Source organism: Cryptomeria japonica, chromosome 3, assembly GCF_030272615.1.
Source record: "Cryptomeria japonica chromosome 3, Sugi_1.0, whole genome shotgun sequence".
NCBI lineage: Eukaryota > Viridiplantae > Streptophyta > Pinopsida > Cupressales > Cupressaceae > Cryptomeria > Cryptomeria japonica.
This window is the reverse complement of record NC_081407.1, coordinates 382452330-382473097: the sequence shown is the minus strand read 5'-3', so window position 1 is coordinate 382473097 and position 20768 is coordinate 382452330. Positions and strand designations below refer to the sequence as shown.

Sequence of the window (20768 nt, the reverse complement as noted above, 5' to 3'; positions counted from 1 at the left end):
TTCCATCCCAAATTCACATTTGGATTCCTTGGCAAACAGGGATTCAGATTCTAGTATGCCCAACACTTCATCCAACTGCTGAAGATGTTCTTTCCAAGATCTGCTGAATATTAGGATGTCATCAAAAAATATCAAAACAAACTTCCTCAACTGTTCTTGGAAGATTCTGTTCATGCATGACTGGAATGTAGCAGGAACATTAGTCAAACCAAAGGGCATGACTAGGAACTCAAAATGCCCAAAGTGGTACCTGAAAGCAGTCTTCTCCACATCTGAAGCTCTCATTCTAATCTGATGGTACACCGATCTGATGTCAATCTTGGAGAAGAACACTGCCCCATGTAGCTCATCAATGAGCTCATCAATCCTCGGAATAGGATACCGATTCTTGATGGTTTTCTGATTCAGGGCTCTGTAATCCACACACATGCGCATGGTCCCATCCTTCTTTCTCACCAAAACAACAGCCGAAACAAAGGGGCTTTTGCTAGGCCGGATGTAACCCATGTCAAGCAATTCCTGAATTGTTTTCTCAATCTCATCCTTTTGCTTTTTTGGGTATCGGTAAGGAGTAGTCATGACTGGCTTAGCTCCTTCCTCAAGCTCAATAATGTGCTCGGCTCCTCTTTCAGGAGGTCTGCCAGGAGGTGGGTTTTCGAACACCTTGCTTCTCTTAGTTATCAAGGCTTGGATGTCTTTAGGATAATTTCGGTGCTCTTGTTGTGGTTCTGAAGGCATTACCATGATCTTGCTCCTATCCTTGACCATAGCTGAAATATCTGAGGAATAGCTGCCCTTATCCACCAATGGATTGAAAGGCATTATCAAACACTCTGCTGCCCACTCCACCTGATTGTGGCGGATCAGTCTTTCCATTCTTTTCAAGGATACAACTTTAAGTCCCCCATGCGACATTCCTCTCAAAACTACCCTTTTCCCTTCCGACATGAATTTCAGCTCCATGGTTTGTAGGTTCAGTGTGATCTCACCAAGAGATCTCAGCCATTGAATCCCGAGGACTGCATCATCAGTCCCTCCAATGCTTACCACAAAGAAATCATCTCTGATTTCATGATTTCCCAACTTCATAGACATGTTGGAAATCATTCTGTTACAAGATATAGTGGAGCCATCTGCTACCATGACTTTGAAGCCCTCAACTTCCTCTGCCACTAGTCCCTTTTTTGCAACAATCCTCTCATCAATGAAGTTGTGTGTTACACCTGTGCCAATGAGAGCTATGACACGATGCTCTCCAATCACACCCCGAACTCTGAAAGACTCATTTTTGTGAATGCTCGAGAGTTGAGCAACCACTCCTCTATCTTCTGACCCAAATTCGGGCCCTTCAGGAGCCTCTTCATACTCGCTGTCCTCAACTTCAGTCTGTTGTTCTGAAACTTCAGAATCTGATCCATCTTCTGAATAGCATTCCAATTGATGCAAATTCCCCTTTCCATGGCACCTATGCCCGGGAACCCAAGGTTCTCCGCAAGAATAACATAGATTCTTTCTCCGGAGCTCTTGACGGAGCCCATCATCCATTCGCGGAGGGAACCTCTTGGTCTGATTAGTGAATTTCTTCTTATCCTTTCTGAAAGGGAAAGGCTTGGACTGAATTTTACTCTTAGGGGCAGCCAACTCCATACTTCTAGATTTTTTAATAGCTTCTGCCAGTGTGGGCGGATCAAAAGCTTTGACCCATCCTCTCAATGGTTCTTCAAGTCCTTCAGTGAAAAGGGCAACCAGTCACTTCTTTGAGATGCTACTCACCATGACTGACAAGTTTTGGAATTCAGTCACGTAAGTGTCCAATGAACCTTGCTGCCTCAGTTGTGCAAGTTCTCTAAACTTCACCTTTGGATCCCTAGTGTCAAATCTCTCAATTAGCTTATTGGTGAAATCAGCATAGGTGGTGACTAAGTTGTGACCAAGGGTGACCAACCCATGGTACCACCATTCGTGGGCCACTCCATCCAAGTGCAAGGTAGCAAACTTGATGGCGTCCTCCTTCGGCATCGGTCTCAAGGACAAGTAATTGTCCAACTTCTGTACCCATGCTCTGGCAGTACTCTTAGCGCTCCCATCAAAGTGTGCTAAGGTCACTCTTCCAAGAGCTTGCTGGAAATCTCTTGGGGCAACAGACTTGTAATCATTCCTCCTTCCTCTTTTCATTTTCTGATTCATGAATTGATCGAGAGTTAGGATATCTTGGATCTCACCGGGAAGGGAAGCATACTCCATGTAGCTATTTCTTATCTCATCAGCTGTGAGTATCTCTATTTCAGCTTGTTGTACTTCTTTTGGCAAAAAGACAGGTTGTAAAGGCCTTGGAGCTGAACCTCCATTGTTACTCCTGTTGTTACTCCCATTTCTATTGCCTACAAGAGTGTTCGAAGTGCTGGCTTCCGGTCCATTGTTGGGCTGATTAGGGACCCCAACAACATTCTGGTTGAGCTTTGCCAGCAGTAAAGACATCATGTCCATCATGGCATTGAATTGCCTCTCTGCCTTCTTGTCGGGTGCCTCATTTGTTTTTGTAGTCTTATCTGCCATTGAATCCACTGAATCTGAAGTATCAATATCATTTCCTCTGTTTCTCAGTACTTCTGAGAAAGTATCCTCTTCCAGCACTATCGGAACTTGAAACTGCTGTCTCTTCTGCTCTTTGTTGTAGTATCTAACGTCTCTGTCACTCATGGAGACTTCTGAACCCACTGACTCTCACAGGCTGGCAGGAAAACCAGCTCTGATACCACTGTAATATCCCACTAATTTTTTTTTTTGTTTTTAGGCCAATAACAATTCATCCACAACAAAATAACCTGTTAAGGTTAGAGGAATAAACCAAACAACTGAAAGGGAACCCTTCCACCTTTTGTTCACCGAGAGCCCAGACTGGGAGGGTGAGAGCATACGGTGTTCCGGGGATCGTCAGCAACAATAATCAAACTGAAAATTACAATGCATGGACGGCAAGCCAGCCCCTTCTGCTTATCTAGCAGGATAGAAACTAAACTCTTGGCGGTAAACCAACCAAGGGAAAATTACAAGAAATTGAAGTTCAATCACTCTACCGCGTATTTCAGCGGGAGGACATTACATTAAACAATCACTCTACCGCATATTTCAGCGGGAGGACCATAGCATTGAACTTATCACTCGACCACTTATTCAGCGGGAGGACTGAAAATTACAAATTTGTTGCATATCAGGCGGCAAGCCAGCCTCTTCCACTTATTCAGCGGGATGAGAATTACAAAGATAGAACTGGTTAGTAGTACTACTACCTAACCTTACAATAATAGAGATGATAGAAGAAGAGTAATGCAGATTTCTACAATAAAGATATAAATTTCTGTTACAACCAATCTGCACGCTGAAAGTACAGACCAACAACCTAGAGAAATGCCAAAATACTCATAACTCCCTCATTTTACATCCAAATCAGCTCAAACTAGTCCCAAACCCACCGTACATCATATGCAATGGCAACCGATCAAAACAACACCCCAAACAAACCCTTATTTAATTTGCATGCATCCCAATGCAAGGCAGAAAACCCACACCTAGCCTAGGAATTTTGATTTGGCATAATAAATTCAAAACTTAAACAAACATGCTATAAACTTACAAAGTTTATCGCCAGTGCTGGGAAGGAAGATAGGGTTGATACCCATAACTGTCAGTCGCTCCAGCAGAGAGGTGTGAGCAAAAATGTGCTTCAGCCACAGGCGAAACCAGCAAGTTTCCAGAATCACTTCAACACCAAAATGTCTATGGCAAACTCTGAGAATGTAGAAGAATACAATGCACAGCTAGGTACTGTATTTCAAGTACGAAATCGGGTAGCGCTAGGGAGACGCACTCCGAAGCCTCAAGTTCTGTCGCCAAACCGGCAGCATAACCTTACAAATTTTCAAGATGTCCCAAATGAGAGCCCAAGGCTCTTATTTATAACTTCTCACCATTCAAATTCAAATGCAAATTCCACTTCCCATTTGCATCGCATTTCATCTTCATGTGGACCTAGTGTAGCGCCCAATGCAAGAGTCAAACCTCACGCCCAAGACTTCGACCCACGTTAACCACTTTTGGCGAAATTAGAGATAAGTTATAAAAAAAATATAACATCTTCCTCAATATTTCGATATCTCTCTAATAAATATGAATTTGCCAAGAACTTAGGAAAATAGGCATTAATCCCAATTTATAATAAATCAGTCGTCAATAATCAAATTAATTAAATATTAACCTTAGGATAAGGAATTAATATTCAATTATTTCACATATGGCTCTGGTACTGATTATTAACACTGCTAGGATGAAACTGAGTTGGGACAACCACCAAACTGCTGCAGAATCAGAACCCTGTCTACTACCAAAAATAGAATTGTGCCACACTGCCACTTACTAAAAATAGTAAGTCAAGAATCAATGCTCAGAAAAACATGATCATCGCGTCTAGAGGCGAAACATGGAGAACTCAGTAGGACAGTAACATCAGAATGGTCATTCCCTGATTTACTAAAAATAGTAAGTCCTCGTTTCATCAAGGCTAGACCCTCACTCCTCATTCCACCTAGCCTACGGGTCTCAGGAATAGGCTAATGGACCACTGAAAGAGCATCAATGAGAAAGGGACATTACACAAACCAAACATCCGTTTCTTGAACTCCCTCATATTGATATGCGCGAGGTTAGTGTCGCTAACTTTCTTCCACTTCGAGGTCATCCTTGACTCAAGAGGAGCATCTTTGTCCACTTGGAATTTCATCATGCCTAAAATCTGCAAATGGACATGAAGCTTAAGTTAGAAATCCCTTCTCGGATTAAAGAAAATCGAGGCTGCGAATGGCTAAGTGTTTGGAGATTTTTATTTCATTTTCATACTTAGCCACAAAAATGGGTTTTTCACATGAAACACTTCAATCCTAAGGACAATTATGATTGTAACCCAACAAACCAAGTGTTATAACTTCAAAACTCTCCTTCCATTTAGTCAATAAAATGATATTTCTTTACTAGAAATTTGAATAAATCCACCAAAAATCACTTCCAATGAATCTGAAAACTCGGGAAAATGCAACAAATCTGCATTTTAGATCCAACTTCACCTTCAAATGAATGAGAATAAGGCTAGAAGATCTTGAGAAAACTCAAAAAAATTAACAACTCTAACTTCTACCAGCTAGTTTTATTCCAAAATCTGTGGATTCTTGGATAAGAAAATCAGAAAACTGCAAGCAATACCAAGATTTTCCTCCAAATAAACTTCAATCTGCGAAATACTTCTCAATGTTTTCCTTAGCTTGCTAAGAAAATTCGAACTCCTTGGTGTAAGAATGAAGAAACAAGGAATGCATTTGTAATGAAGTTGATTTCACAATTAAAAACACGTAAATACTATCCAACTCATGTTTCTAAAATTCAACTTAAATCTTGGGAAAGTTTCTCATCCAATTTCGAGTTGTGTTGTCATCTCTTTGAGTTCGAAAATCTTCTTCTTGTGCAAGTTTCTAAATTGGATTCAGTCCATAAATTCGAACTAGGCCTATAGATTGGCATCTTCCAAAAGGTTTCTAATTTGGAACTCAGTCTAAAGATCACCTCAATCTGCAGATATCTTCTTTCCAATTTTAATCTCGAGTTTCCATTTTGATTTCCCAGCTCATTGATCTTCGAAAATCTCTTTTTTCAACTTTCTAAATTAGTTAGAAGTTCGAATTTTAGGAAGATTTGATGACATCACTTAGCATTTGAATTCGATTTTGGACTTGCTGTTGACTTTGTTTGACTTCCAAGAGTAGGGCAGAGTTTTAAGACTTCAACTTTATGCTTGGGCGGAGTTTTGTGACTTCTATCATCATGCTTGTTTGCCTTAAACTTTCTTTCACCCCATCTATAGGGCGGACTTTTGAAGGCTTTCTCCATAGGCATTCTTCCCTTCACCATGCATGGCGGACTTTGGTGTTCATCAAAGAGGGCGGACTTTGAAACCATATCAACCAATGGCGGAGTTTGGAAGGTGTTCTCCATGGGCGGACTTTGAGTACCTCTCCATCCTCTTCAAGGCAGACCTTTGAGTGACCTCAACCAAGGCGGAGTTTGGAAGGTGTTCTCCATGGGTGGACTTTGATGCCCCTTCCTTAAACATGGTGGAGTTTTATACTCCCTCCAAATGGCGGAGTTTTGAAAGGACACCAAGGAGGGCGGAGTTTTGTGCTCCCTCTACATGGCCTCATCACCAAGGCAGACTTTAAAGGTATCTCCAAGGGGGGGGACTTTAGGCACCTCTCCAACATGGCGGACTTTTGAAGACACCTCCATTGCTAGCATCTTGGGTGGAGTTTTCATCACCTGCCATAACACTCAACATCATCCATTAGCCAGACTTAAGAATTTTTTTTTTTTGGAGAATTTCAAAATTTCACAATTTAACCAATTTTAACTAGATTGACTTGAAATTTGAAATCCACACTCAGGCAAACCATCTGAAGCATCATGACCCCTAAAATGTAGGAACCTAGCTTTTTAGGTCAAAACTTGGAAATTTTCGGTCACAGTCGAAGCAGGTCAATGGTATTAGTGCAAACCCTAGGTCCCCACTTTGAAAAAGCAAAAAGCAGGCATCCCTAAAAAATAGGGAAAACTTTCTAAAAATATCTATACCGGGGATTGGGCTAAAAATGCCAAAAACGAAACTTCCTAAAAAATAGGAAAAAGCAAAAAAGAAAACTTTCTAAAAATAGAAAGTTGTTCAAATTCGTCCAAATCAATTGCGATCTTCGTCCTTTGGCCTTTCTAGGCACTTTGACGGTATCCAGACTCTGGTATCACTTGGCTTGCAAAAACTCACTTTCAATCTCTAGGACTCAAACCGTTCAAAACTGAACAAGGCTTGGCAAAACTGAAGCGAAAGGCCATGGGCGCACTAACAAAACCCTAGAAAGCAGGAAAAGAGAGGGTCCCCATTTGCAATGGGGCGATATGTGAAAAAGGTCACAACGGGTTCTTCCATCTTTCCACCCATTTGAAAGTATGGTCCATCCATACTTTCACCACTACTTCTTTTGATTTTTGCTACTATTTTTGTATCTGTAACTACCCTTTTTTCCTATAACTATCAATATCATGACCAAATTCTGCCACTATGGACTCTTTATGATGATGAGAAAAGATTGCAGAGACACAAATTAGCACAAATCATGTCAACTTCCTCATCCTTGTCCTTGTTCCACATACCATAAAGCAAAAGCCATGATCTAGGCATATTTCAAAGAAAGGAAGAAATCCCTTTGACTAGACACTCTTCGAGATAGATGAAAAAGATGTGTCATAAATCTATGGACTAACTAGAGGCCACAGTCTCTATCATATTCACCTTTGTTTTCCACACTATGTTGAGATTCATGACTATTGCTATGGCTGCATTTATCATCACCTCCACTTTATTTTAGTTTGGCAATGCAAGGGCTGCTTTTATCTCTCATTCTAACTCTAAATCAAAATTGAGACACAATTTGCTGTTGTGGCCCACTTGCAAGATGCTACTTGAGGCAATTAACACACCAACTCCTCTTCAACTTGCGATAATTACAAATAACAGTAACCATTCTCAGTCCTAGTATGCCATGCTTTCAAGGAGCATCCACTCCTCCACAAAGTTGACTTCTAAATGATGATGCCAATATATGCTGATTGCAAACTTGACATTGATTTAGAATATTTTGTAACATCTTTTATACAAAAAAAAGAGCTTTAAACCCTAAACTACAATGTTAATTCATATATATTTTCGACATTAGTGTTACAAATTGAAAAAAAATAACATTTTTTCATACCATAAATTGATAAACCTTATTTATAATAATTAAAAAAATAGGATTTTCAGTTATAAAATAAAATAAAATTAGTGTTAAACAACATGAAAACTGAATTCAATGTTAGCATAAAATAAATGATTTTCACTTAAAAAATAAAATTTATAAAACAAAAATAAAGAATTAAAATTTATAACATAAAAAATGTTTTAATTTTGTTTTTCCTTTTGGATGCTTGTAAAACCAGTACCAAGTTTGGCATATACTTGACAGATTTGTCCAAAACAAAATAATATCATCATCTTGAATAATTCCTAGGTGATTTGGCATTCTTTGATATCACTTCTGTCAGAAAGAGATCATAAAATCAGGAAACCCAAACTTATTGGAGCTAGTTGAAGCCCCATTAAAATAACCTGAAGATTATTAGTGATTGGTCCAACCACAGATTAATCTCATGTAGAGATATGCTAGACAGAAATGGGGAGGCATCCAAATGTTCAATGCCACTCTGTCACAGTATCATAGCCTGATGCAATTCTGAAAGAAGGCTGTATCAGAATGGAGGTGGTAATTATCTCCTTTTAAAAATAGATTTATGGTGCATTCACATCTGAACAAAGTCTAGGACCTAAGGTATTTATAAATGAGGATACTATGGGAAAAAAAGAGAGTTCTAGAGATTTTTATATAGGATCTTTTACCCATGGCAATAGGTTTTTGGGTTGAGAAATGACTCTTCTCATTCACTTCATGTTTAGTCTACATGAGAATCACTAGATCACCTCAAGCAAACTATTTTTACAAGGGCTCATTTTTTGGTCCAACAAGACAGTAGATCGTGCAAGTTCAGAGAAAACATTCCAGAAAGTAAAACAAAATACAATAGAATTTTCGGATGCTTGTAAAAGCAGTGACAAGGTTAACATATACTTGAAGATTTGTCAAAAACAAAATAACAGCATCAACTTGAACAATTTCTAAGTGGTTTGGGATTCTCTGATATCTCCTGTCAGGAGGACACAAAATCAGCAAACGTAAGCTTGACAGAGCTAATTAAAGCTCCATTAAAATAGCCTAAAGATGTAATTAGTTCCACCATAGATTCACATCACATAGAGATATGCTGCATAGATATGGCAAGGCATCTACCACACTGTCACAGAATCACAAATACAAATGTCTTAAAATAACCAGACAAAATATAAACATTTTTGTATCCTTTTGGATAAGGCACCAATATGCTAACCTTGAAATTAAATGCCCATATCCTTTGACCACCCATGGATGCCTCATAGCTTCATCTAGGGAAATTCTCCTCATCGGGTCTGCAGTTTAAAACGGATTCATGTTAGCACTAGATTAAATTCAGCAAAGAAGATAAAGAAGGAAAAACTGAAAGTGCACCTTTACAAAGAAGACCATTCAGGAGGTCTGCAAGGTCAGTGTTAAAATTGTCCGGTACAACCATTGGATGGTTTACTATCTGTAGCAACAAACTAAAATAAGCATCAACCAAGTTCATCCATAAATGGACAAAACCCCATATTTCCTATTTTAATACATCTCTTCCACATACATATAATATTAATAATGGCTTTTTATTTATTCCTATTGAGATAATAGGCCTGCAGGTACACATCTAAAATACAAACAAGAAATTACATAAAAGTGAAATTTTCTATATCCTCAACTAAAAACTAAAACCTTTTGAATTTAGATAAAAGGACAAGGTTCCAGCCTCACAATGACCATTGTTTTCTTTTCTTCTTTTATCCACAATCATAAAAAAATTGAGATGAAGGCAAAAAATCAGCCTCAAACTGGGCATTGCTTGCTTTACTACTTATTCTTAAGGGAGGGGATTGATTATACCTACATAGTAGATCCAAGCTCGTACATGATAGTGCCAGAGTTGTAGAGTTTATATAAATCCACATATACAGGTTGAATCAAGGAGGAAAGAGATCCATTTGCAGACTACATAAAACTATGATCTCACAGCTTAAACTCTAACCATGAACAACGTATAGTGGCTGCATATAGTCATATAACTAGCAAATCAAATACTTTCTCCTAGTCACATAGCCAAAAAAAGTATCCCTGATGCTTCCACCACCATGCTATGGATGTTTTGCTTCTTTCAGGGCACCTTTGTAAAAAAAATCAGGTTCTGATGGACCATAGACCATGGTTATCATTAGTAGTACCATTCACCACTAGTTGATGGAGGTAGGTCAAACCCATTAATTTTATGTGAGCTCTTACGTGGTGTATGCTCTGTTAAGGCTAGTACAACATAAGTCTTCTATCAGTAACCAATTATCTCCTTCAGAGGAAGCTGGCATACGAATGTTAGCCTCATTTCTACAAGGACAGTATGGAAAAGGAATGTGAGATATTCAAATGCAGCTTCATTTACAAGGTGATTGCAAAACTAAGATGAGCTTTTGACTTCAGATTTTTGACATAAGGAATAAAAGCCATTTAGTACTGGGCAAACTGGTATATCCATCAAAATTATTATCCATATATAATAGCTTTCAGTTTTACTCAGAAGTCATATAAATTACTAAAATATGGATCAGAAATTCTTGCTGATGGAGTTTGCCAGCCGACTTTTAGTTCACAAAGCATTGAATGATCCAAAGAACAAAGGAGCAATTTCTATGATAAGGTAAAAATATGCTCAGAATGCCTTAAGCAACTAGTAAAACATTTCAGACATGTAGAATCCTTAGAGGACTTCTGGACTAAGAATAACTGTTATATCAGGCCTAAGATGGAGGAGTGAAAGTACCAAGAACTCACTGTGCTCCCAAAAATCACATAGCACCATGAGTAAAGCTAACATCAGAGTGTGATGTCCCCTTTTCACCTAGTCAACACATGTGGGACCAATGAGCTCATTTGTTTACTTCTGTTGACAAAGGATGATTGCTAGAGAAGTATATATTTGTGAGAATTGGTTTCATTCATCTGACCCTGTTATCCTTATGAGTTTTAGAATACTTCATATATTTTAAGGTCATTTCCTAGATTTTAGAACGTCATTTGTAGGACCCTCACCACAAGTCTTCTCAGGGGTTATTTAATCTTAAGGAATCTCTTTATTGTTGACAATAAGCGTACATGTCCATTAAGTGCCCTAGGGAGAACTTATTCCTATTTCTTAGGGGCTTTGGAGGGCAAATAGAGACAAGACTATCCATGCATCCTGTCTTTGGATTCAGGTGTCAGTCAACTATTCATAATATTTTATCTCAGGTCTTTATAGCGACTGATTCTCAAGATATGACTGATTTACTGATGAGGGGTCAAGATTTATTGGCTACTTGGACAATTTAATGTAATTACACTAGAGTCATGCTATGTGGGACAAGATCATTAAGTGATATTTTGTTATATCCGATAAAAATAATCTTTACTATTGATGCTTGGGCTAGCTGCCTAGAGTTTGGTGTATGTCAATGAGTAAACTGAGGCAACCCAACCTTAGACATTCATACTATACTTATATAGCATTTTTCAGACCTAGATAGGGTAACTACATTAGGCAGCACTCATCTACCAATTCAGGGACAAAAGCCTTAAATCTTGAGATCAAAGTACAAAACCCTTCTGGTTTCTTATGGGCAATTGCATCGAAGGACTGCATTGGTCCAAAAAGCAGCATTCTCTTTTCTATTGCTATTTTGATTTGTGGGGTGGTTGGAGCATTATGATTCAACAGCATTAATTCTGCTTTGGGAAATATCTTACATAGGTGCTTGAGTTCTTAGTTCCACATTATTATTCTATTGATATGCTCCAGTATATTTCATTACAAATACTCAAGCAATGTATTTCAACAAATTCTATAAATAATATATAGCTCCAAGGTTATTGTGAGTGCTATAATTTGTTAGTATATTGGCATGGTGCATTGTTTTCCCTTTCTTGGCATCATTTTGAATCAATAAATTAGAAAAAGAAAAAGAAAAAAAGGATACAAGGCATCATAGCGATATCGATAGATTTGATACTGATTTCTGTTAAAATAATATTAATATCTTCTATAATGGTCATCTTCTATTTTTAGTGGTCATCTTCTATTTTAAGTTGTCGACTTATTTAGCTTGTTAAGTTATCTTTTTTAGTTAATTATCTTTTAAGCTTAATTTAGCTTTTAAGCTTAATTTAGCTTTTAAGCTTAATTTAGCTTTCACGCTTAATTTAGCATTTAGCTCTTTAATCTTTTACTTTAACGTTATGTTCTAATTATAGAACATCGTCTTGTAACCTCTATATACGTGTGTATATCGTTCAATGTAATCATCTGATTATTGAATCATTCATTCAATTTATTTTTCAATTTCTTGTCAGCCTGTGAACCATGTGCAGAGATGGGAGAACTCTGACTTATGAGGAAAGGACAAATCTATTTCAAAATACCAAGATAGGGATTTCGAGGGGTCAAGAAAGAATGATAGAGCTAAGGGCATATGTTACAACTTCATAGTAACCTGCCCACCACCATTCCTTTGCAAAATCCAAACTCTACTAATACTTTTTAGAGAGGAGGAAGCTCAAATTTACATAGCCAACCAACGATTAGTCAAACTGGTCCCATTCTAAAACTCGTTAAGCCCATGCTTATTCAAAAGAATAAAATATCAGACTCTTAAGACAGTTAGTTCAGAGGAGTTAGATGCAGTCTTTCTGGAGTATCAAAGGAAATCATATGACTTCAGGGCTACTATAACTTTTCACATTTTCTTGGAGATACTCTAGAAGAAGTATCTAGGCCATACAACCCACAATAGCAATCAAAATTATGATAGGACAAATTTGCAACATAAAGTGAATAAACCTAATCATTCTATTTTTGATGGCAGTGACAAAATATTCACTTGGGCATGGTTGCAAAAGTTACAAACATACTTTACACTTAGCCTTATTGTGGAAGAGGATGTTATACAATTTGCTACATTGTATTTGGAAGGTGTCACCTATGACTAGTGGCACCACAATTTGATATCTCAAGAGCATAACCTTGTGTAGACATTGGATGATTGCAGCCAGAGATTGATTGTCCTCTTTGAATGGAAGGACGATGAGTACCATTCTAGTCACTTGCTAGAATCAAACAACAAATAATAGTGGAGTCATATGTCACTAAATTTCTGTGAGTTGCAGTCATGGTATCTGATGTTTCGGAAAGGAGAATCACTTTTCTCCTATGATACATGGGGACGTGTCCCCTAAGGAATTTGCCCAAGTCCTCATACCGGGGACATTCGGGGGATGGGGGACACCTTGTGGACGTTTCCCAGGTGTCCTCAATCTTCATCTTTTTGGGGGGACATTTCCAATCAGAGGGGATGGCAGGGGACATCTAGCCATCCCTGAGATGGCCAAGAGACGCCTAGGCATCCTCCAACCGTCCCAAGGATGGCTGGCCGTCCTCTCTTTTCCAGCTCATTTTTTCATGAAAAAACCACATCAAACTTTTTAATTTTTAATTTGTTTTTTCTTTCTAGGTGGACAGTTTGATGCCATCATGGCATATGCCGAGTAGGCGCAGCCATCATACTTTTTGTTACTAATTTACTATGTTTTGGACATTTGTGACTTTGTCATTTTGACATTCATACTGCAAACTTGTAGCCTTTGGGCATTTTGGTGTATGCTATATTATTTATAAATTTAAAATTATATCATATGCATATCTGAAATTTCAAATTTCCCTATAGCTATTGTGTTTTACCAAGTACCTCTGAATATTTGTACTATAATGTATATGTCAATATGATTAAATTTGCTGATAAAGTGTATATATATATATATATACCAGGGACATTTGGGGGATGGGGGATACCTTGTGGATGTTTCCCAGGTGTCCTCAATCTTCATCTTTTTGGGGGGACATTTCCAATCAGAGGGGATGGCAGGGGACATCTAGCCATCCCTGAGATGGCCAAGGGACACCTAGGCATCCTCCAACCGTCCCAAGGATGGCCGGCCGTCCTCTCTTTTCCAGCTCATTTTTTCATGAAAAAACCACATCAAACTTTTTAATTTTTAATTTTTTTTTTCTTTCTAGGTGGACATTTTGATGCCATCATGGCATATGCCGAGTAGGCGCAGCCATCATACTTTTTGTTACTAATTTACTATGTTTTGGACATTTGTGACTTTGTCATTTTGACATTCATACTGCAAACTTGTAGCCTTTGGGCATTTTGGTGTATGCTATATGATTTATAAATTTAAAATTATATCATATGCATATCTGAAATTTCAAATTTCCCTATAGCTATTGTGTTTTACCAAGTACCTCTGAATATTTGTACTATAATGTATATGTCAATATGATTAAATTTGCTGATAAAGTGTATATATATATATAGCCGTCCCCGTCCCCATCCCTGTCCCCTAAAAGTGGCCTAAAAATATCCCATCCCTGAAACACATCCCTCCCCCCCCCCCCTCGTCTCGAAAACTTGGTGGAACACAGCTTTTCTCTTCATTGAGGGTTTATTTAAGCCCCTCATATATCTATTTAAGACCTTGGCACCCTAATCACCATAGGATGCTATTAACAAAACATTAATACTTAAGCCTTATAGAGCACCCACTACCAAGTAGTAGAGAAGACCTTTTAGAAAAGGACAGCCAAGCAGCAAGTTTAATTCATAACCTCAAAGAGATACATCACCACCCCCTACACCCGTTGTAGCTAAAAAGATTGATGAGCAAACTAGAAATGAACTTCAAAGAAAAAAGTTGTTCTTTACATACAATGAGCATTAGAGGCCTAGCAAGGGTCAAGTCCACTACATTGAGGTAGTATCTAATGAGAAGGCTGGTTATGAAACTAACAAATTAAGTAGCAAACAACAAGGGAGCAAATTGTTAAGTGTGGTCTTGAGAAATTGGTGAACAGTAATACCAGCACTAGCAAAGGTACTCTTGCAGCTCTTTCAGAAGCACATTGATATCATCTATCATGTAGAGTTATTTGGATGGTAAATTATCCTATGCTCACTTCACATTATTTTAGACCTAGCAAGGGCAACTACATCAAGAAGGGCTAATCTACAAATTCAAGGACAAAAACCCTTGGATGTTGAGATCAAAGGAGAGAACCTTCTAGTTTCTATGAGAAAACTCATCCGAGGATTACATTGGACCAAGAGCATTACATTTTATATGTATATTCATTTGTGGGGTGGCTAGAATATTAATCTAAGTTACTGGTTCAGGTTCGGGTGTGGGTGTAGCTACGCGAACCCAGTTCGTGGGCACAGGCAAAAAAAATTGTCCTTGGGTTCGTGGATTTTTGGGTTCATCCATATATATATATATATATATATATATACTGAATTATAAAACTAGTTACTAAATACATTTGATAGTATGATACTTCATCATTGATCAATGCCAAATGCCAATTGATAGTTTGGAATTTCAATATTATCATTCATTTTTGGTATTTTGTTATTCATTTAATCTCATATACAAAGTGACCAAGTTCGGCTGAATTTCATCCTTGAAGTTCAAAATTCGCCGAACTTTAAAACATGCAATAAAAATCGTTGAAATTCGTTGAAGTTCGATTGGTCAAAAAAGTGATTTTTTTTTTTCTGTTAATATTTTTTAAATCACAATTTAGGGTTTCTTTCGGTTTTTTTTTTATAAATGAGAGGCCAACGTTTGTTGAAGCACGTCTTCAGTCTGCCCGCTGCCGTGAGTCTTCAGGCCGCGTGAATCTTCAGTCCGCCGTGAGTCTTCAGGCCGCGTGAATCTTCAGTCCACCGCGAGTCTTCAGGCCGCATGAATCTTCAGTCCGCCGTGAGTCGTGGTAGTCGCAGCCTGCAGGAGAAGTCGCTGGAGAAGTAGTCGCAGCCTGCAGGAGAAGTTTGTCTGCAATTTTTGCCTGCCGTTTTTGCAATTACTATTTAGGCAATTTTATAGATATATTACATATATTTATTAAAAAAAATTAAAACCACATATGGCAAATTTAATTCGAATTTTATATATTTCGAATTTTTTCCTCATCGAACTTCATTCGAATTTCAAAGCTGTCGGACTTCGAATTCGAATTCGAACCTGGTGACTTAGCTCATATATATGGCATATCACATATGACATAATATGATAATATTGAAATTCATTTGACATTGATCAATGATGAAGTATTAAAAACTGTTTAATTTTGGGACCATCACTATCATAAAATACTTTTCTTACACTGTGAAATGAGGACTGAAACAAACTAAAGCTTCAAGCTTCATTTGTATCCACACTTTTGATCTGGAAGCTAATAAGAAATTTGCAAAACCTTTGAATTATCACTGGCCATCCCCATCTATAATATACCTCATTCCCATCCTTGCAGATGGTCAATGGCATGTGTTATTTGAAAACTCACTGAAGTGGATGGTCAAGGGTATAAACTAGTACTTGGCATAGAACTCAGCAATCAGACCATTAAGAAACTACCTTTAACTATGAAGAGAAGCAAAATGAAAGATATGCTTCATTCTCAGACCATCAGTGATATTTGTACAAACTTTAAGTGACCCAGATGTGGCCTGGGTGTGCCCCAGGTTTGCTGTGGGCCCACGTTCACGGACCCACAACGAACCCAGCGCCCCTAGGGCACACCCAGGCCACACCAATCTGTACCTAGACATGGACCCGGACGAACCCAGTACAGGTACAGCAGGGCATCTGCACAAACCTGGTAACTCAGGTATTAATCTTAGATAACTACTTTCAAAGGCACTTGCAACTAAAACAGAGGTGCCTTATTATTCTGTGTACATGTATGTGCGTTGCAATCACATTAATGTACATAACAATCATAATTTCACCATATACCATTAGTAGATGTCAACATCTTAAGTCCCAAAATTCTGATGAGGACCTTCTATTAAGGGATATAAAAGACATAAAATGTCATGCTATCTAAATTGCTCACATGCACCACAATGCTACCACTGGCCCATTTTTTGTTTTCTAGTCTTTATATAAATAACTGTTTCCAGAGGCACTTGAAACTAAAAGACAGATGCCGTATCATTCCATATGCATATGCATATACATAACAATCACATTCACCAATTATATTTATTTGTGTGTATAAATATTTTTTTTGTTCTTTCTAGCATATCCTAAATGTACATGCAATTCTTGTCACATCTATTGATAACTCTAGAAATATAAATAACTTATCCTTCCTTAACAGATCATGATATAATATGCCAGATATTCTACAATCAGGGTGAATTCCTCAACAAACAAACGCAAGTAATTTCAATATGTAAAACTCACAAGAGACTTTCCACTAACAAAGTTATTCTAAAAAAAAGGCCAAAATCAGTTCTAAATTAATAAATTCTGTCAACATTACATGGGTTGAATCAGTGAAATATGATCTTTAATTAAAAAGACAAAAAATCAAGCATACATGGCATACAGACTTTATATAAATGGCTAATACATAATATAGAAAATAAGTTGAAATAAAAAAATAAAACAAGACATACATGAAAAAACTTAGAGCATTGTCTACCTTATGAAATGTCTCTCGTAAAGTTTCTCCAATGAACGGGAACTGTCCTAACACCATACAATAAAGAGTAATGCCCAAAGCCCATATGTCGGCTACTTTTCCATGATATAGAAAGCCTATATAAGGATAAAAATTGGTATGATATAAAGTCAGATAATTGATATTCAAAGAAGCTTCTTCATGTTAGAATTAGAAAAGAATACATCAGAAGTTTGTCACAGAAAATAAACTCCAGACATTCACTCACCTTGACTGCATTCAGGAGCAGTGAACACAGGTGTACCGGCAGACCTTTTTAATTCATCATTGTTATCCTGTAAGATAATTTATGTACAAATAATTATAAAAGTAAGGAGAACAATAATAACAATAAGCCTTTGAGAACATGGTGTGACACTTAAGTTGTGGCATTGTTAACTCAGCCCCCACAGTTCAAGTCACCACTGGGCTGATGTGTTCATCGGCGTTAACCCCTCGTTGGGCCATTGAGCTCACAGACTTGGACTGCATTGATGCTTGGGGAATAAGGCCCCCCATTCACGTTCTCACCAGCTGGTACCCAGTTATACCCAGAACTTACCAATCAAAAGAAAATCATTTCAAAACAATATAATCCAAAAGAAGGGTTAAAAACATTGCAAAAGCACGTTAGTTAAATTTATCTTCTATCTATCAAATGGGACGAGCTCAAGTGGTAAACTAACAGAACTTTCATATTGACCCGTGTTCAAATCCCCAGCAGATGGTTACATGTTAAAATATACAAATGTTAAATAATGAATTGGGTAAGCTACCACATCCAATTCTCCGTGTGGTGTACTTTAATGATGATGATTTAATGAATTGTTATCAATGATCTGTTTCATCCATAACTGTCATTGTATTTTGGATCACTTGTGGGTATAGGGATTCTTTAGGTTTGGCCAAGGTTACTCTGGTCCCGAGTAACTAATATGTATGGTAGTTGAGGTGATCCTGTCCCCAATTATTGATGATTTGTTGCAGAGTTCAGCTGAGCTAACTCATAATCCCAATGACCAATTATGATTTTAGTTGAGACGGCTCATGGATAAATTATTCAGGGGTTTAATTGGAAAACTTATATCTTCAATGATAGTTTTTGGGATTAGCTTATAACCTCAATCACTGACCCAATTCATGTTCCCAATGACTGATTGCAGGGTTCAGATAACATAAATCATTATACCCCTCCGATTACTAATTGCTGGTTCAACTGTGGTAACTTGAAATCATATTCGCAATGACTGGTTGCTGTGTTCCAGTGAGGTAACTAATGTCCTTACAGTTGATACTGGGCTCAATTGATGTAACTAATGATCTATTATTTTTAAATCCTCAATCAAGATAACATGTGGGGATTTTAAAGTGCTTATTAAAATTGGAGAGAGATTATATTTTTTAACTTCTTTATGTTTTGAGCTAAATGGGCAGACAGAATTAATTAAAATCCCAAGTTACTGATGCTTCATGACAATAAATGCCTAGAGACACCCATGTTTGGATGAGACTGATTCTGTCTTTCTTATCTCTTTAGTACTTTTCTGATTTCTCCAACCTGCTGGATGTTGTGCTTGGTATAAAAGGCTATTGACTACATTTTTTTATTCGTAAAGCAGGTTCTGCATCATAGGAAGCATCATTTGCAATTGTTTACATCTTTCGTTCTCTTGTATTTCCAGCAGGATGTTCATTGTAAATACTATTTTCTGTTCTTTGATAGAAGGTTGACTAAGACAGAAATGCAATAATATTTTCAGTAGTTTGATAGAAGGTTGACTAAGAGAGAAAAGCATGACACAAAATTTAATTTTCTAATTGCTAGAATAGTCTCATATTCACTCTTTATCATCTTTTAAATTCCAGATATTTGGGTTTCAATCAACTCAAACTATCTAATCAGAAAATAAACAAACAAAAAACATCTAAATAAGGAAAAGACCATAAGAACTAGAAAAATGAATACATGAACATCTAATTAGACACAATAATAAAAATACTAAACAGACCCAAAAAAAAAGTATCACTCATTCAGTTAAACCATCAATTGCAAGTCTTTACAGTTTTCACAGTCATCCAATGAGAAAAATATGAGCAAATAAATACATTTTCTATGACAAAGAACTAAAGATGGTGTATTCAAAGTAAGATTTCCTCAATACTTCATACAGAAAGGCAAAATAATCAATCAAGGCACACCTCAAATTTACAGCTTTCACTAAAATCGCAGATTTTTACACTTCCATCGCTGCTAACAAGAAGGTTTTCTGGCTTGATATCCCCATGCACAATATTCTGCAGAAACAAAATTTTCAAAAATAAGTTAGTACATCAAGTTTGATCCTTTCCTTTTATCTACATGGTTTTAAAGATGTGCATCTTAAATTGCTTTATATACCATATTTTAGGATGCATTCTAAAAGTAACCAAAATTAGGAATACATTAGTAACATTGGAATACAAGGTAGGTATGCAAAGATCTGCTCCACCATTAGCAGACAGTAACATTTTCAAGTTTTCACACTGGCAAGAATAATCCAAGTACGATCCATCCTCAGATAATTCTCAGGAAACAATCTAGAAGTTAAAGGGTGCCTTTCAATTATCTTCACTAGAATGAAAGAACAAACCAGCAGTCAATGCTAGCATATACAGCAGTAATTAATTAATTTGGTCCTGTTGACGTGTATTTTATACACAATCATACACAGAATAAAATACCAATAGGCATCTTATCCTCTCTTGAGAAAATAGTCTCTAACTGCTGAAGATTCGCGTAAAGGATCAGTTAGGTAGACTCCAAGGTTCTTTTAGTGGGGTCTCCACGTGTGGACAAGCTTTTTTAGTGGTATGATGTGATTTGCTGTTTCCTCCAAGGGGTCTTACGCATTCTAAAGCTCGAAGATTTTACTAAACTAAAGGAACTTTCAAAAAAAGCAAAAGGATAGGGTTTAAGAGGTCTAATCTAGCCTAACCCTATGAATGACTTAGCATGGACGAGATTTGGCAGGACTCAACCAACTTCAATTTTGCCATAAGATAACAACTCAATTGAAATTAGTGCGATCTTCTAAGGTAATATAATGATGTTCAATGCATCAAAGACCAAGGACACTACTACGAAGGTACATATCCAAGACACAATGATAATTGAAGATTAAGGACTCAAAGTGTTCTCCAGTCGACCACGCAAGGCGTTCCTACAATCAGCAAGAAGCTAGTGGTTTGGATTGCGAATCCTACCAAATATCAAATCTCACACTTAGTCTTTCAAATTAACAAACTACCTCGATTGAGCACGATTCAAGTGTATCAAACAACCATGAAGATAACTCAAGAAATTTGCAACAAAACACCATAAC

At 37.3% G+C, this 20768-nt stretch overlaps 1 protein-coding gene across 4 annotated transcripts in view; it reads right to left on the bottom strand.

The window, feature by feature from the left end:
• LOC131044703 (serine/threonine-protein kinase GRIK2) overlaps window positions 1–20768 on the bottom strand; it is a 115771-nt gene that overhangs the window by 26551 nt on the left and 68452 nt on the right. For all 4 annotated transcript variants that reach the window (XM_057978086.2, XM_057978087.2, XM_057978088.2 and 1 more), the window contains 5 exons: window positions 19606–19701; window positions 17636–17702; window positions 17389–17504; window positions 9231–9309; window positions 9073–9151 (listed from right to left, as the gene is read on the bottom strand). In XM_057978086.2, the coding sequence (XP_057834069.1) occupies window positions 9073–9151; window positions 9231–9309; window positions 17389–17504; window positions 17636–17702; window positions 19606–19701 (437 nt within the window). The remainder of the gene's footprint in view (window positions 1–9072; window positions 9152–9230; window positions 9310–17388; window positions 17505–17635; window positions 17703–19605; window positions 19702–20768) is intronic.